Source organism: Neopsephotus bourkii, unplaced genomic scaffold (genome assembly GCF_033783945.1).
Source record: "Neopsephotus bourkii isolate Nb327-2 ecotype Australia unplaced genomic scaffold, CSIRO-AGI_Nbou_v1 NB_1820, whole genome shotgun sequence".
In the NCBI taxonomy this organism is placed as follows: domain Eukaryota; kingdom Metazoa; phylum Chordata; class Aves; order Psittaciformes; family Psittacidae; genus Neopsephotus; species Neopsephotus bourkii.
The window spans coordinates 4,331,799-4,348,565 of record NW_026902293.1 but is presented as its reverse complement, the minus strand read 5'-3'; the positions used below and the strand labels follow the sequence as shown (position 1 = coordinate 4,348,565).

The 16,767-nt window shown below is 39.2% G+C and overlaps 1 protein-coding gene and 2 long non-coding RNA genes across 8 annotated transcripts in view; 2 read left to right on the top strand and 1 right to left on the bottom strand.

Moving 5' to 3' along the window:
* LOC133206673 (uncharacterized) overlaps nt 1-16,111 on the top strand; it is a 27,625-nt gene extending 11,514 nt beyond the window's left edge. The window contains exons 2-3 of the long non-coding RNA XR_009723831.1: nt 5,750-5,885; nt 16,034-16,111. This is a non-coding gene — a long non-coding RNA (uncharacterized LOC133206673). The remainder of the gene's footprint in view (nt 1-5,749; nt 5,886-16,033) is intronic.
* Nucleotides 1-16,475, bottom strand: part of LOC133206674 (uncharacterized) — a 20,211-nt gene extending 3,736 nt beyond the window's left edge. The window contains exons 1-2 of the long non-coding RNA XR_009723832.1: nt 16,370-16,475; nt 5,748-5,883 (exon numbers count right to left, since the gene is read on the bottom strand). This is a non-coding gene — a long non-coding RNA (uncharacterized LOC133206674). The remainder of the gene's footprint in view (nt 1-5,747; nt 5,884-16,369) is intronic.
* ASPH (aspartate beta-hydroxylase) overlaps nt 16,373-16,767 on the top strand; it is a 111,066-nt gene continuing 110,671 nt past the window's right edge. For all 6 annotated transcript variants that reach the window (XM_061342824.1, XM_061342826.1, XM_061342827.1 and 3 more), the window contains exon 1: nt 16,373-16,767. In XM_061342824.1, coding sequence (XP_061198808.1) covers nt 16,707-16,767 — 61 coding nt within the window. In that variant the 5' untranslated portion in view covers nt 16,373-16,706.

The following is a 16,767-nucleotide window of genomic DNA, read 5'->3' as shown; positions in this document are numbered from 1 at the left end:
TAATGTTTTTATGTATTTCTCCAAAACTCCACATTTTGTCAGCAGTAAGGGTGAATATTTATATTAACCAATCCTAAAGGCACTCAATATATTGAAAAAGCTCTTGATCAAGATACTTTTCCCCAAATAAATAACATTTCAACCTTACTCTTTATTAAAACATAAGCAGTACTATGTAGGTGTCCTATAACTTAAACACATGTCAGTTAGAATAAATAGGACTCATTTGTTGCCACAGAGTCAGCAGACTAATTTCACCAGGTAGTGACTTAGGTCTCAGCGAGGTGCTAAAGAGTAGATGAGATGTTGAAATTCCTTGGAGGTAAAAAAAAAAAAAAAATGATAGATTAAACACTGTTTCATATTACATATAGATTTTTATTACACAATGACAAGTGTTAATGCAAACGTGGCTTTGGGATTTCAGTGCCCTGTGAAGAATACATGCAGTCTCCTAAAGTTCTTCGTTACATACACCAGATCTAAGCTCAAACTAACTCATGTTCTTAATTTTGGGAACTGAAACCACTAATCACGTAAAGGAAAGTTCTACCCTAGGACAGAGTTATTGGGTGCAAGCTGGACACTGTCAACAGTCTCCTATGTAGCGAGGTAGTATGCCATTCCCTAGAGAAGCTGTTGCAAAACCCACTTCTGTTCTCAGTCTGTAATAGATACAAGTCTGTCTCCATTTCTGAGGTATGAAAGCTATCTTTTTGGCTCATGCTTTTTCTTTTAGTAGTCTCTAGTACAGGTTCCAAAACACTAGACTAAAGGACTGCCATTGCACAAAACAGAAATAATTCTGGAAGTATTGCTTTGGGAAAAGAGTTAATGTTTAATTAACAGCAGTGACAGAACACTCTTAGGATCAAAAGAAAATGTAAGACATCCTCTAACTTTGAGAGCCAGAAGTGATCACTCAGACTGATAAATACCTTCCTCTACCAGAGCCTCCCCACTGACAGCCCATGGAGGTAACCAGCTCCACTCATCATCATCTCAGGTAAAACCTTCTCCCTTCTGGCAAGAGTCTTTTTCTGATCTTTGAATGTAAGCAGCTCAGATCAAAGTTAGACAAAATGAATCCAAGCCTCCTTCTTTTTCTAATCCCCAGGAAGTCCAAGAATATCTTCCATGTTTCTTAAGAGAGCCATTCTTAAGCAGGAGCTTGAACGTGACAGCATAGCATCTTCAGTAACACCAGAATTCTTCAGGACTCTGCTGTGGGTCAGGTTGTGTACACTAGAACCTGGGCATCAGAGCACTAGCACTAGCAACCTAGCCACTCCTAGCAAAGAAACCATTGTCAAAATCTGGACTGAAGCAAAATGGAAGCCTCTATTAAACATTCATTTGCCCCATTATGATTTTTTTTTCCTACAAAAGCATTATGAATGGCCACAACTGCAAAGAAGAAAAAGTATATCCAGCACAAATGTTCAGTACATGGTAATTTATTCATCTCATTATTTTATTTTGTCTCCCTTAATGTTATGTTCTAACATAAGGATAATTTCTTGAAAGATGAATTATGTAAACAGTGATTTGAAAAATTTCACATCTCTCATTAAATTGCACTTACCCAATTACCCGTTAAAGCGATTCATAATGCAAATACACATTTTTCACATGGCATTCCAAAGCAATGAACTGGAAAACGACACCTTGTCAAAATGGCACATCCATATATGTGTTAATAGTGTTGAAAGACCAAAAAAAAAAAAAAAAAACAAACCAATCCAGACACCCCCCCCCGAAACCTCCACAAAACCAAAACAACCCCCAGAGTAACCCCAGTAGTTTAAACCAGCTTTTGCACTGGTTCAGAATCCAGTAAGGTGTATTCAATTCAACTTTCTCTAGAACAAAGCAATTTTATTCTTTATCAAATGCTGCTAAATCACAAGCCTGAAGAACATTCCACTTATTGTCCAAAAAGTTACTAGAGGAGCTCTACGGAGCAGAACAGCCAGACTCACCCAGAACTCATCTAAAGGATATTGAGAACAATGTCCTAAAATCACTCTGCACTGACTCCAAAAGGCTGTCACTGTTGAACATGATGCAGGGCCTAGAACGATGCATAGAAATTTAAGAACCATAAGTCCACTCCAGGCCGTGGAGCAACAAAGCTGAATTAGTGCAGCGCTGTGCTTCAGTTATTGTGCAGTAGCAGGAGTCAGAGCTCATTAGTTCAGGAACTATGCTAAGCTCATTTGTACACACACTGTCTTGAAAACTGAGCTGCTAAATCCTGTGAAATGCTGAACTGTATTTGTGAACCTACTAGATCAGACTGCAACTCTGCACTTTATGCCCCTTCTCAGTAATTGGATGTCCCCTTTGATCTCAGCCAAGGTCTGAGGAAGTGCAAAACAACTCTCCCATCTAAGCATCACATAGACAGTTGTACCTCAGAAAACAACCTGACCTTTTATCCCTATTCATACAAAAGCTCCATATAAAAACTTTCTACTAATACAAAGTATGTGACTACAAGAAGTCTCTTTTTTTTGGTCTTTTTTTTGCGCCACAGAGTTACTTGAAATAATCTCTCAAAGAAGACTATCAGACTAAAGTATAGCCTTTCGAAAAATATGAGACATTTTTAATACAGTGGCTGAGTGTGCAGGGGTATGTGCAGGTATTACTGTACAGATCTTCTGTGATGAGTGCCTTTTATAGATGTTTCACATTCCCTTGCGTGATCTGAATCCGTATCTGCTTTATCTTGGCACAAATCAAGAGAACTAAGCTCTTTGGTGCTTAGTTACATTGACAGTCAGCTAAGAACTGTTCTCATTTATGACAGTCTTCGAGTACTGACTATATGTCACTTTTACAGGTCTGAGCAGCCCCAAATCTCCAAGATGCTGCAGTAGCTGTCTTCCCAGAGCTACTTTTTGTTTATATGGGTGCTACGGTCACATAACACTTAAGAAAGTCTATCCTACTGGGATGTCACGTTCTCTATAACACTACTGTGTCACATCTTACACAACGATCAAACTGGGTACTTGAGTGAAAAGATAAGGCATATAAATATTGCTCATACAAGTGCTAGAACAATAAAGATGAAGTGCAATCTGCCAGAGGCTCTCTTCAAAAAGAAAAGATAATTAAATGCCCACTCAGAATTGTGCTTCTGGATTTGAAAAGCTAAATCACCTCCCCTACTGACCTTTACTCACAAATCCTGAGAATCTTTGTAAGCATGGACCCACACATTTGCTTGATAGTTCACTATGTCTCTGGTGACTTTATCTAGGTTGTGAGTCACTGATGTTCTTGGAAACAGTCATCTGAAGTGTCTTGAGCAGGACAGCTTTAGTCTAAAAGCAATACAGGCCACTTTCACTATGCACACCTACCAGTTTGGCTCTGCTAGAACATCTCTGTATTACATTGCCAATTAAGTTTTCTCTTTTTCCCAATCACATCTTGTGTCACAGGTTGCTAGGTTAGCTTCTCTATTAATGACATTTACCATGTTTCTGCTTTATCCAGCCCCCAGAAAATTGGAAGCTGGTACTACTTAACAAAAAGAGGAGTGAGGAAAGAAGGCACACAATCATATTTCTATGAAATGTGCACTTTTATGAGCCATACACGTAATAAAAGGAGCAAGATCTATGGCTCAACAGAAGTATGGTCATAATAGCATTCCTAATGCTATCTGGTTTAATGAGTTACAATCTAGCCATGAAACAGTTGTGCCTGTGGGTCCACTGAGTCATTATGTCAAGTTGGCTCTATTTTTTCACATCTGTTTCAGTCCAGCAACATATGTATCACACAGATTTACTCCAGTATGCTCTGACACGATTAATTTCTGTGACATAAACCCTGCCATTGCTACCTAGTTTGTAGTGTTCAGGTCTGTACTGCCTGTTCACATAAGAGAAACCATTAACTCCCTGCACTGCAGCACAACTACACTTCAGACCACCTACCCTTCCTGCAAACCAGCTCAGTATTACCATCAGGCAACTACAACTCATCTTCCTGGGCCTGACAGTGAAAATCCCTTCTGTGCTGCAGTAACTGCTCCTAGGCCCCTTGTCAGTGCAAGCCTGTAAGATCCCAGGGATCAAGACAGATCCTCCAGACCCATGGATCACAACTGCTGTGCTCCAGATGAAGGATTCAGAGCAAGAATGCTAGACTAGACTGCTATCATTGGGTTGCCCTGTGTTTTTTCAGAGAAGCTTTCATGGTTTCTTGGACACAACTCCCACCTTTCCCTAAAAATGAAAGAAAAATTATGTCTCAAAGAGAACTCTGGCAGTCATCCTTTCAAATTTAAATACCATTCTCCATTCACAATTCCCTGTCTGATTAGTCAGGATGACTCTCTAACCCTGAAACAAAACACAAAATTTGTATCTGTCCTGTCATTAGCACAAAATATTAACCTAGCCAGATCATCTAAAGCAGCAACAAAACAGTACTGTGTGAAATTAGGAATAAATAACACAATGATTTATGTAAATTATGCTAGACACAGTAGGATATTCCCCTTTTCCTTTGGTGCCAAACAGTTAATCTTCCCTCCCTGCTTTGATGTTTCTGTTCAGAGGATTAAACATATTAATATACAAGTCTGTTGAAAACATTTAGAGTCCTTTCAGTTATTTTAGTTTTAAATAAGTAAAGGCTTGACAGAAGACCAAAAATAAAGCCAGTGGAATAACAAGATTTTCCTACAGTAAAAATAATGAACTGCAGAATTTCTCGGGGGGGGGGGGGGGGGGGGGGGGGGGGGGAGAAGAAGGAAGCTACATTTCCAGAAAAATCATGACGTTCCTAATGAAAACAGACTTCTGTTTTGTGGCATTAGAAGTAATGAAGTTACTTTTCAAATGAAAGGATATCCAATTTACCATATGAGGGATTTATATTAGTAACATCACATTCTCTACAACATGAATACATCACATATGGATTGTAAGACCTTTTTAAGGTGTTGGATGATTAGTCGGCAACTCAAGAACAGTCACTTGCTGAGCCAGCTTAAGGTAATATGAGCACTCCAGGGTCCCATGTCAGGGCATAACCTGATCATCTACAGAGGTTAGAAAGGAATGTTCTTCATGCGTGTAGTCCTGACTAGCTGGCTCTGTTTATCAGGGATCATGATGCTTGCTTTTTAACCTTTTCCTTGAATACTTAATCAGCATTTCTAGATTAGGTATACAACAGAACTGACCCTGTATACTAAATCCTATTCTCTTTTCTTTTTTTTGTATCATATGCTGCTTTGGTGAAAAAGAAAATGGTCCCATTATATACTTCAATATGCAGATGTCTTCCAAGGTAATTTCATTTACATTAAATGTTTTGCTTCCAATTTATTTTTATCATCCACCAGACACTGTAAATGAGCATGTTATACAAAGTAAAAATACAAGCTTTACACTCAGGCAAATAAGCTCAGCATTATAAAGCTATTCAAATACATAAAAATACAAAATACTTTCTTGGCTATAATTTGTGTGTATATATGCTTCTTATATAATGTAATTAAATTTTACCTACTAGATAACAGGATTTAAGTGCTACCCTTTAAAGCTGTAGGCAGCATTGCTAATATTTTTAAAGCTACCTGTAATACATAAACAAGATACTAAACACTCCTTGGACCAAATCAGATAGTTCAGTAAAAACAAAGTAAACAGACCCTCCTAGCCCCTGTGGCTTCAATATTGCCACTGGTAACCCCCACTAAAAATCCAGCTACTCACAGTCATGGGGTTAAGCAGAAGGGCCAGCTTTGCAATCAGTCCAGGACTGTATATTTTATATGTCTTAGGTCAGGTTCCTCCTTCAGCAATATATGTTAGCATGAGACAGGAAACATTCCCAGACACACTTTGGAATCTGTAGGTCAAAATGAATACTTTACCATCAGTTTAAAAACTTGTAAAGATCTATGAGAAAAGGCTTATCTACAGGCTGTTTATAGAAAGACCAATATAGGATATAAATATAAATATAAATCCACACACATATACATACACACAAAACCACCATATACAATAAACAAATGGTATTTATATAGTGTCTTTTGAATGTTGTGAACAAAATAGCTATGGAAAGATAGAGAAAGAATAATTTTTAAAGTTCTGCTCCAAACAATGCTGAGCTCCCTGACAACAAAGCAGATGTATCAGTGACAAGTTTTCCCTCCTTTATCCTTTTTCCTCAGTAGGACATTTAAATCAAATTATAAACAGAACCTGAAATTAACAAACAGATGCCCTGTTTTGGAAAGAGAAAGTGACCACAACTAATGGTGAATCAATTTTGGTACAGAAAGATGACGATTCTTACAGCCAAGGAAACATTAAAATAGGAAGGAGCCGAATTGAAAAGGCATACTCCTAGACTCCTCTCCCAACAGGTACAGTGGTACTCATACAACAGGGCTAAAATACACTGGAAATGCAACAATACTTATCAGTAACAGTAGTTTTACAAAGGTAAGCTCATAACCACTTATTTGAACAAATAAAAGGTCAAAAGTTTAAGTGTATCAGCATTTTTGGCAACTTGTGTCACCTCACTGTCAATCAGACAGGTTAACTTCCAAATAGACTGATTCATTTAAACTGTATCAGTCAGCTTTTATCTGCTTATTTAGCAGAAGAGTAACTGCATTTTGCAATAACAGAAAATATTGATAGAACTCAGGCAAGAGGGCAGAGGAGGATTTAAGTGAAGCCTGGAGTGGGCTGCATTGAAAGATGTGAATCACTTTAAAAATGCTGGGAATCATTAAGCATTTGATCTCTGAAGGCAGAGCTTGTTAAGTCTTAAGCTATCTCTCATTCATCACAGGATTCAAGGATGAAGCAAAGATAAAAGTGGGCAGACCCATCTGAAGAAAGACACTCCAAGCATGCAAGGGAGTTTTTTGTTTGATGTGACCTCTGTGCAGTTTTCCTCCATGGGGCAAGAAAGGAATGATCTTCCAGGTAGACATGCAAACAATTCCCCTTCTTTCAGAAATAAAACTTCAAAGCCTTACTTGCTTCTACAGAGGCTGAGCTCCTACACCTTCCCTGGTGGGATCCCCCAGCCCATTTCTGTCTCTGCATTACAGTCATGCTGCTCCATCCTCCTCTTTTTCATTAATCCAAGTGGAAACGGCAGCCTACTATGAAGAAAATGAACTTAGCTGATCTGTGCTTGGATACTAGAAGTGGAGAACCTACAAATATAGGGATTTTAAAATACGGACTCAGTTCTGCTTGTGTGGTTAACCCACCACCTCTAGACTGCTCTAATTTGTGATGTGAAATTACGGTAAGAAAGAAACACCATGGACTTCTGGAACAGGCAGAAAACGTATCTATCTTACATTTTTGTCATAGCAAAACCCTCCAGCCAGGTCACTGATAGACTTGATGGGTCTATTTGTCTAATGGGATGTTAAATGTTTATTAATACTTTTGTTTGGATTAACTAAGAACAGTGTCATCAGTATAAGTTTCTCCTCAGCTTCACTTCATGTGAACTTGTCAGATGCCACTTCCTTGGTTCTCACACTCCCTTCACTGTCTCACTATTTTCCCTTTCAAACAGGAACCAACTCTCTCCCAAGATCCAGTTGAACACACCATGTTTGCTAGCATCACATTAATCTTGTATGTGGGTATGTTCTACTTATTTTCTTAGTTCTTACCACCTGTCCTCCCCATGTATAAGTTCTTGGAGTTAGGAACTCTCTGCTACCTTATATTCTTCTGGAAACTTCCACGTATGACATAGCCTCAGATTTTGTAAGAAAACCCCCCCAAACAAACAAAAAAACCCTAATTAAATCCACTTAGTAATGTATAATTGGGTTTGAGCAAATAAAATTGCTTGGACTATGTTCACCTGCCTAAACACATAAAATTGTCTTACTATCTTTCTTTACCTATTTGATCCCTACACCCCACCCTTCTACATTCTATTCCAAAATTCAAATACCTTTCAATTACTAAAATATTTTATTAAAAATATACCAGCATGCAAAACGTTCACAGGCTATTTTTCTAAATTAGCATTCATGTCGTTTTAATAACCAGTCATGAGTAAAGCAAACAAGCTCCTAAAATAAGATATTTTCTTTTCAATACTAGGCTTAACACTTCACTAATTCAGTTAATGTGTTGTGATAGGTGTTGTAGGTTCATATTACCATCTTGTACATCTGCATTTAAATCTTATAGTGCAGTGTAAATGGACCTTCACAACATTGTCTTCCACCTCTTGGCAACAGGTAAAAGGTGCAATTTGTAAAACAGCTTTTTACAAAGAAAGAAATGGCCTGATAAAATCAGAAATTTAAAGAATGACTGTGCAAATGGAAGTCAGTGGAAATTTTACTTCTCAGAAATAAGTTTGAGCTTGCATCAGAGAAATACATAATAAGAACTTTGAGGAAAAAGTATCAGAATTATCTTTATCCTAAGTGAAAATGGTAGTTTTCTCTTTGGTTCCACAGGATAGTTCATTCTAAAACAGTTAACATAATTTGAAGGCTGCTAGAGACTTTGCAGGGGTAGATCAGTAAGATTTCACTGAAACCAAGAAAGTTACAGTTGGTGTAATCCAGCTTTATATGCCACTTGATACCTTCTTGAAGCCATTTCAGGAACCATGCTTCTGAATTTCAGAGAAGAAACAACATAGGCCAAATTCTGTTGCTGGCATTATTCTATTATTTCTCACTCCTACTTACAGCTGAGAATGACAGTAATTATACAATCACAATAAAAGATGGAACTCATACTGTAAGGCAGCATAGAGGACCACATACTGACAGACAAGGAGTACTAGGAAACAGTTTCATCCCATTAATTACAGTGCACCAGTCCTTACTGTGGGCTTTTTTTTTTTTTTTTTTCTTCTTTGTGGACAAAAGTGGCTTAAGTTTGAATATGAAGAACAAAGGAGATCATGGAAGAAAGTACACCAGTGCTTATTATAAATTTCAACATATGGGCAAATGAAGTCAGCATGAGAAACAGAACTTTAATCCTGACATGGAAAGTCAGATGTCAGACAAATGACAGGCATCTGTCAGCTTGTGGAGGTGGGACCCACTCACGCTTTGAATATCAGTCTTCTGTTCTTGACTGTATAATATACAGAACTTGGCATCCTTCCTCCCTTCCACACAAAGCTAGTGAAGTAAAGCTGAAGGCCCTTGAAAAATGAAGTAACTTTGGCGTGTGTAATGCTGGTAGATTCTGCCTGAAGTCCTTCTTGATTTTATTTTTACTTTCTATTTTAAATGCCAGTCTTCTGGATTTAGTCTTGAACTTGGCCAGCTTGACTAATTGGATAAAAAAAGAACAGTTTTGAAGTTCATGATCACATGAATTATTAAAAGTGAATGACAACCTGTCAATGCAAACTTATTTTCTATATCCACAAACCAGAAAACTTTTCGTTAGGATGATGGTGTGCTTCCACTGCAAAGCAAACTCTCTTCTCATAATCTACAGGATAGACTATCATGACCAGTACACCTACCAGATACCTAAATTGTAAGGTGAATTATTACCACCTGCTCTCAAGAGGTAGGCACTTACTCATACCTGCCAGATAGAACTGACAGCTGGCAATTCAACACCCCATGAAGGCCTTCTGCAACTAGACTATAAACACGCATATTCTGGCTTCTTGTTCCCATTCCATTCAAACCAAACACCTCGGTCTCCCACTGCCCACCCTGGCTGGCTTTAGAACTTAGCCTTTGTTCCTGGCCCAGTTCGGACTGCTTAATACACACCCCCATGGTATTTTTCATATTTATATATTTCATCAAAGCAAATATTAACTACATTGGTTTAGCCAAAGACCTTGCTTCCCGTTTGTTCAATGGCAGCAACAAATGTCCTGTCCGGAAATATTATTACCCAGAATAAGAGAGAAATAAAGCACCTTTTTTCTAGAAAAAAAAAAGAAAAGGTGCCTACTTTTCTTGCTTTGGCTGTGTCACATCAAGCAAAAGAAATCACACATTTCTATGTCACAGACTCCATTCTTTTGATTACCAAATTTGTATACTCATTCCATCAATAAGGGAAGACAAGATTAATAAATAATACAGTAAGTGTAGATACTGGGGCACTGAATGTTCAGTACAGTCGAGGGTTTTTTCTTAAGTCAGTCTGCACCTAAACAAGAGCTAGCATGCCTAACTACTTCAAATAAATGAAGCAATAGCTCTTTTAATTTGAAAAGTTTGGCAACAAATCGAGTTTTACTTGTCAGTAAGTGCAACCAGGTATAAATCTTATCAGTCCAGTATAATTTTTAGTAGGAACTTCAGCAACTACTAAAGTTGCTACTACACACAAAAAAACAAAAACAAAAAGCAACAAACCAAACCAAACAACAACAACAAAAAACAATAAAAAAGGGTTATTCAAACAAATTATAAAATGAACCATTCTTGAAAGTGTTCTGCTCCAGTAGGAGAGAAAGACATACCTGTGAGAAGTCAAAGTAGAGCTAATGGAGGAATGCATCTGGGAGAAAATGCTTACTGCAGAATACTTAAAAAGCCCACAACTTAAAAAAGAAGTATTCAAATACACTATTTACAGTAATACACAGAAAGTTAACTAGCCAGGATACACCCAGGAGAACATTCGTTTTCTGTCTCAAAGGAGTCTTGAAATACCATGAGTTTTAAGACAGCTCCTGTCAGATATGCCCATATCCCCACTCATATCATCAAGCTCCAAAGATTAACGAATAAGACTCAGAACATTTTAACTCTGAAATTTACTTGCCTAATGCATATGGGTAAGATGCCAAGATCGTCTGATTAAGCTACATTACTTCAACTGCTATGTGTATCACTGGAAAGGGAAACAGGCTTTAAAGGCTTAGAAACAAACAAAGTTTACTTCAGGCAAACAGTAACCTAAAGGTACATTCTTTCACCTTGTAAAATTAAGGAGCAGGTGAAGGTCCTGGAAATGCCAGCTAACCTACCTAGGAATTTGGCTCAATTCCAAGTCACATTGTGTGTGTGCGCATGTGCACATGTGTGCGTGAAAGCCTCTGAAGGCTGCAGTGTATTTCACATGTTAAATAAGCATCAGTATTTTTTTTTAACTGAAGATTTTTAATGAAAGCATTAGGGAGCACTTGGTTCTTTAATTTGCCAACAGAATGACTAATCAGCAAGTATGTACTTGGCCAGCCATGCCAGAACATGCCAGCCTTGCAACTTTGCACTAACCAGACAGCACATGGTATCTAAACATCCCATGGGGATGATCAGAGTACTCAGTGAAAATGGGAGGGTGTTGAAGCAAAGGTGGGAGAGAGTTTTGAGAAACAAATCTCTAGAAATTTGGGCATCATGCATTCTGCTTCTCTTTAGGCAATTTATTTTCTCTTCTAAGATGAAATATCTACAAAATTATTATATTATGAAAAGTGAAGGCAAAGCAAGGCTAGTTCAGATGAGGCATCTGGGGTAAGCAGCAACGTGTGGTGGCTGATTTGATAAGAAGATTGGAGACTGATTCTGGAAAGCTGCTCAGTCGGTTACAGTAAAGTACAACCCATCAGGACAACCTGTTGAGTGCATTGCTATCTCTGCTCAGATCTGCACATTCTCCAAGTTTAAGAACATCCTAATTTATAACCTGTGCACATTCTTCTTTTATAAACAAACAAATCTAAGAATCATTATCTTGCTGCCACTTTAATGAGTTTTTTTTAGTCGAAGATAACTGAAGTAATACTGATCCTGGTTTGTTGTAGTATTCATCTGTAGCCAACCTGTGCTTTGCTCTATTTAAGCTCTCAGTTGCTCTCAATCCATCTAGAAGTTATGACTTACAGTTCAAAGATCTTTCAAGGCTTGTTTCTGATTGTCCTTTGAAGAATACACATTACAAGTAACTGTTAGAGGTGCACAAAGAAAGGTTTGCTCTTTTCTTCTGAGCCTCTCATGCTGCAGGAGACAAATCCACACATCCCTGTGTTGGTGCACAGTGACATGACAAAAGGCCTCACTTAAATTCCGAATAATCTTTGCAGTTTAGATCTGCAAAATCTAATCCCCAGAAAGAGAAATCTTGCTTGGAGAGGCTCACTTCATTCTCAGCTGTAATTACACTCACATGGATCAATTTAGCTGAATCAGGCCTGGCAAAATCTTCAGTAAGACCCACAGAATCCAAGCAATGCTGCAACAAATCCCAGACTACCAGGCCATACTACTCATCCAAAGGCCAAATGCTATGTGAGTTCCATGTTTGGGAAGGTCAATGCAAATCAGCTGAGAGCAAGGAGAACAAGCTTTTTTACCTAGACTTTATAATAGATAGCCTACATGTTACCTTAGCACTTTTAAACCAAACTTCAGCTTCAGCTTTGCCTGAACGAGACACGCTTCACCTGGATCAAGTTGTGTTCCTTATAGTTGGGGTAATTTCATGCTTCTGAATGTCTCCCCCAACAAACAGCTGCTTTCCATTTGTTACTACCATCAGTGATATGTTCTAAGTTTATATAAGAATGCACAAATCTAATAAGAGATGTACTGCCATAAAAGTATAATTAAAATAAATGGAGGGAATTCTTCCTTAAGAATAACTAACTCAAATACACCTTTCTTTGCTGCAAATTCATCTAGCTGTAAGTGGAACACCACCACAGACAATGCCATTGTTTAGGTTTCAATAACTGAGACACTCTTTACCTTCTTTCCCCCCCCCTCTCTTCCCAAAATATCTCTGCTTTTCCCTAAGTGATTGCTGAATTTTGGCTGAAAAATGCAATTGGCTGGATGTTGGTTCTTTGTACTGCCTGTAACCCCATTAGAAACCAGAAAGCTCACCATCAAGTGTCAACTTGATAATTCAGGAAACAAACAGCAAAGCCTGTTCATCACCCTCTTTGCCCTGAGTTCACCCAAGGCACATTTTTTATAACACAGTCAACTATCTTAGAGTTTTTAACATATTATGTTTACCACATCCTGCGAATTCCCTACATCTTTTCATTGCAATGTGTTAAGTCATAAAAACACTTTTCTCCTCTAGTTGGAGAATGGGCTTTCCCTTATTGATGAAATTGAAACTCACTTAAGGGAAATGTACATAATCTAATAGACAGCTGTAATTACATTAGAATAATAAACACAGGAACAACTTAGCTCAGGAACACCACCAGAATAAGTCTGAGTGCTCTAAGCCTTCAATTATTCTTTATACTTTTTTCATACAAGGAATTTCATGGCCTATTAGCAGTATAACAGATGACTTTATGGCTATTTCAGATAAAAACTGTGAAAGGAAATAAATTTGTCAATAGAATACACATCTTGAACTCAGGAAACTGTAATACAGAATTTGGCACAGGTGAAGGGGAATTTTAAATGGCTTATTCAGTTATGATATAGGAAGTGAAAAATAAAGGGCTAAATTAATAGCTGCTTTAAGTAGATGTCACTGATTCTTTCCTATTAATAATGCCTCTTTTACTCAGCATCTCTTCTCCCTGATACAGACAGGTCATATATTTGCAGGTTTTTTAGATATTAGAAGACTAGAGACTGAATCCTCTTCATTGGATTCATTCCTGTTTCATTGCTGCTTCTGCTTATCACCTTGGATGTGGGGTTGTTCTTTTTCTGTCAAATAGCAGAGTCACTGTGATATTGAATGAATAAGGCCAGCAAAACAGCTGTGACTGCATTAATGGTCACATTAAGGTATTTATAGAAGCAAAAAAAGGCACAGTAAAACCATGCATTTATTTTCCAACTAGGGCTCATTAATTGATGGTATTCTTCTAATACAGTTATTTATGATATGCAGTATTAATTCAAATTTAGCATAGCTGCAGTCTCAAGAAGCAATTAGGAAAGTTTGCAGTGGGGGTAAATGTGATTCTTGCCAATAGAGGTATTTTTTATTTTCTGTTTTAAATAAGCTTGGTCTAAGTCAAAAGACTCCAACAGACTGCTGTGGGCTCTCATACCTCGTGCCCTTATTGTCTAACTTCTGCTTTATTCCTCCTGTTTTTTCTTGCTCTTTTTCTTTGCCTGACAAACTTGCCCCTTTCTCACTGTTACATTATTTTTCTGCTCTGTTTCTTTTCCTCCTACAAACAAAACCAATGATATGTATCTTCTTGTGGATTATAATGTACCAAACAAGTAGCTCTCAAACAACTGAGTGGATTAAAACATGACAAGCTATTTCCATGAACATTCACCTACCCATGTTGTTTGCTTTCCTCTCCATCATCTTTCCCACAAGCACATTTAAAAAATTTGCTGCAGTTTTCATTACATTTCAGATCAGAAGGGATCATCAGATTGTTTGCTGCAATAGTCACCTTGCAAATCTAAATCAAATTAAGCATTACTATCACTTTTATAAGACACATCAAACTGTCCCAAGCTTCTTCAATGGTACAACATGGATCACAGAGCCTGTGAGGATTATCTTTAGGTGATCCCAGTAGGAAAATCTGATCTACTGCTTTCTGCTAAATTTGTCTGAAAGGCTGCTTACTCCAAAAACCATGCACAATCAAATTTTAAACATGTGATCAGACAGGAATATAAGACTTTCTGAGCAGTAGAAGACAACAGCCCCTTTTATTTAATGTTCCTCTTCAGTTTAGAGTTATCTTTGGATTGGGAGGAAGAAGTCTTCCTAATGCTACAGGAGATCAACAGAAACCTTTGAATAACAAGATCATGCAGAAGGCTAGCGATCAGCATAAGGTACAACACTGCTGTGAGCATTTGCACCTGTGTGTATAGTTTAATCCTGCAAGAGTCTGCTTGGACAGAAGAGCATACAAGCAGGTACTGAATACACCAAAACCGAAATGCTGGCAGCTGTGTGCCAATGAAAACAGAGGTAAGGGACTTTACAGTCTGTTTACAGCTGTAAATTTTGTTCACAGTAAATCATTAGCAATATCCTTTGCAAATGTCACTGTTCACCCAGTTGCCTCAATGTTCTTAAGATCTTTTTTAATCAAACTGCCACCTCCCATAGTGGTTGCAGGAAACTGTATCCCACATTAACCACTTGACAGCAGTCACGACTCGCAAGAATATAGCCACACAGGCAGTTATTCTCTACTAATTCTTATGTATACGGTAATCCCAGGTACAAATTATCTGTTTTTTTCTTGCTTTCCTTAGGACAATTTGTTCCTTCCATTGTACTTTCCGATTTGATGAAATGTTAATAATTTATCCTGTTAGCTTTTCTGTGATAAATTGTACATGGTTATGAGTGCATCTGCTCCTCCCTCCCAGGTTTTGAATTTGTTTGGCAGTTTCAGCCTCACTAGACAAAAGGAGAGAGTCTCAAAAATATTAAGTACTTATACATCATTTGGACACTCAATACTAATAAGTAGGCTTTATTTATTACAGTGTTCACAAAACTAATAGCTTTTACTTCTACTGGCTAAAGCACCCACACTGCCATCCCTGTTACCTGACTAAGCACTTCAGTTCAAATCTCATTCAAAGTTACTGATTAATGCTCTTCAGTAAATTATTATTTCTGGTTAGCTCCATTACCCTACTCAGCTCAAAACACAGTGCCACCTTTGTTTGGGAGAAAGCCCTCTCTCCCCACACATCCATTTGCAACGGTGCAAATTTCCAAACCTCTTTATTTTGATCTGAATAATAAATACAGGTATTTACGGTCAAGACTCAAAGGTGGGGTTTCTTTTTTTGTTTCATTTTTACTGTTACGACAAACTACTATTTTAAAAGCCTCAATCTAAGTAAGTAAAAAGCAGCATCCTGAATTCCTGTGCTAAAGAGGTTTATTTTGTCACAGACTATTTTAAAGCCTCAAAAAGCTTAAGGATTCACCCGTTGGCAGTAAAGCACTTCAAAGTCACCGCGCTGACAGAAAACCTCTCTCTGAAAGGGTTAACGAGCCGTTTCACATAAATTGGGCATTTAACCGAATGAGTTATGAACGCCTGAACACAGAGGAGGGCGACTTAAGAAACAGTACAGGATGCTGTAAGCGGAATCTCCATAGAAACAAACACCTCCCGCTCAGGCACACGGCCACCCCAGCACACTCCCACTTCCCACTGTTCTTTTCCTCATAGACCTAGAAGCACCCGGGTCCGCACAACCCCTTGCCGCAAGACGGCAGCCACCACCTCGCCCACCTCTGCTCCCTTCTCTCGCGCTCGGAACCCGATCCCCTTTCCCTACGAGCTGGGAACGAAGTGAGGCGCCTACCTCCCTCCACTCAAAACTAATGCAACCAGTGAGTGTGGCCCCGAACCGGCCATCATAAGGGGGGCCCTCAGCAGCAGCCCCACCTCCCGCGCGCGGCCGAACCCTCGCGAGAGGTCGTCGCTCGCTCCCGCGTTGCCACGTTCAAAGTCGCCGGCGGCGGGGAACGGGTCGGACACGCGCGCCCGGCACACGGCCGCCCCGCCCTCCCGCGCTGCCCGCCAATCGGAGCAGAGAGACGCCCCGCCTCTTTCTCGGGGCCGGTCCGCTATTGGCTGGTGTCGGGCGGGCTGGTCCGCGGTACGTTTGGTGCTGCGCTGCCGTGGCCGCGGGCGCTCCCGCACGCGGCGCTCAGGTGGTGGCAGCGGTTCCTGGCTCGCTGTCGCTGCATTCGTACGGGCTCCGCCCCGCCGTCTCGTGGCGGTGCGTGACAGGAGCTGCTATGGCCTCACGCAAGGGTTCCAGAGGCGCTGGCGGCAGCCCTAGCCCAGGCTCTAAGAGAG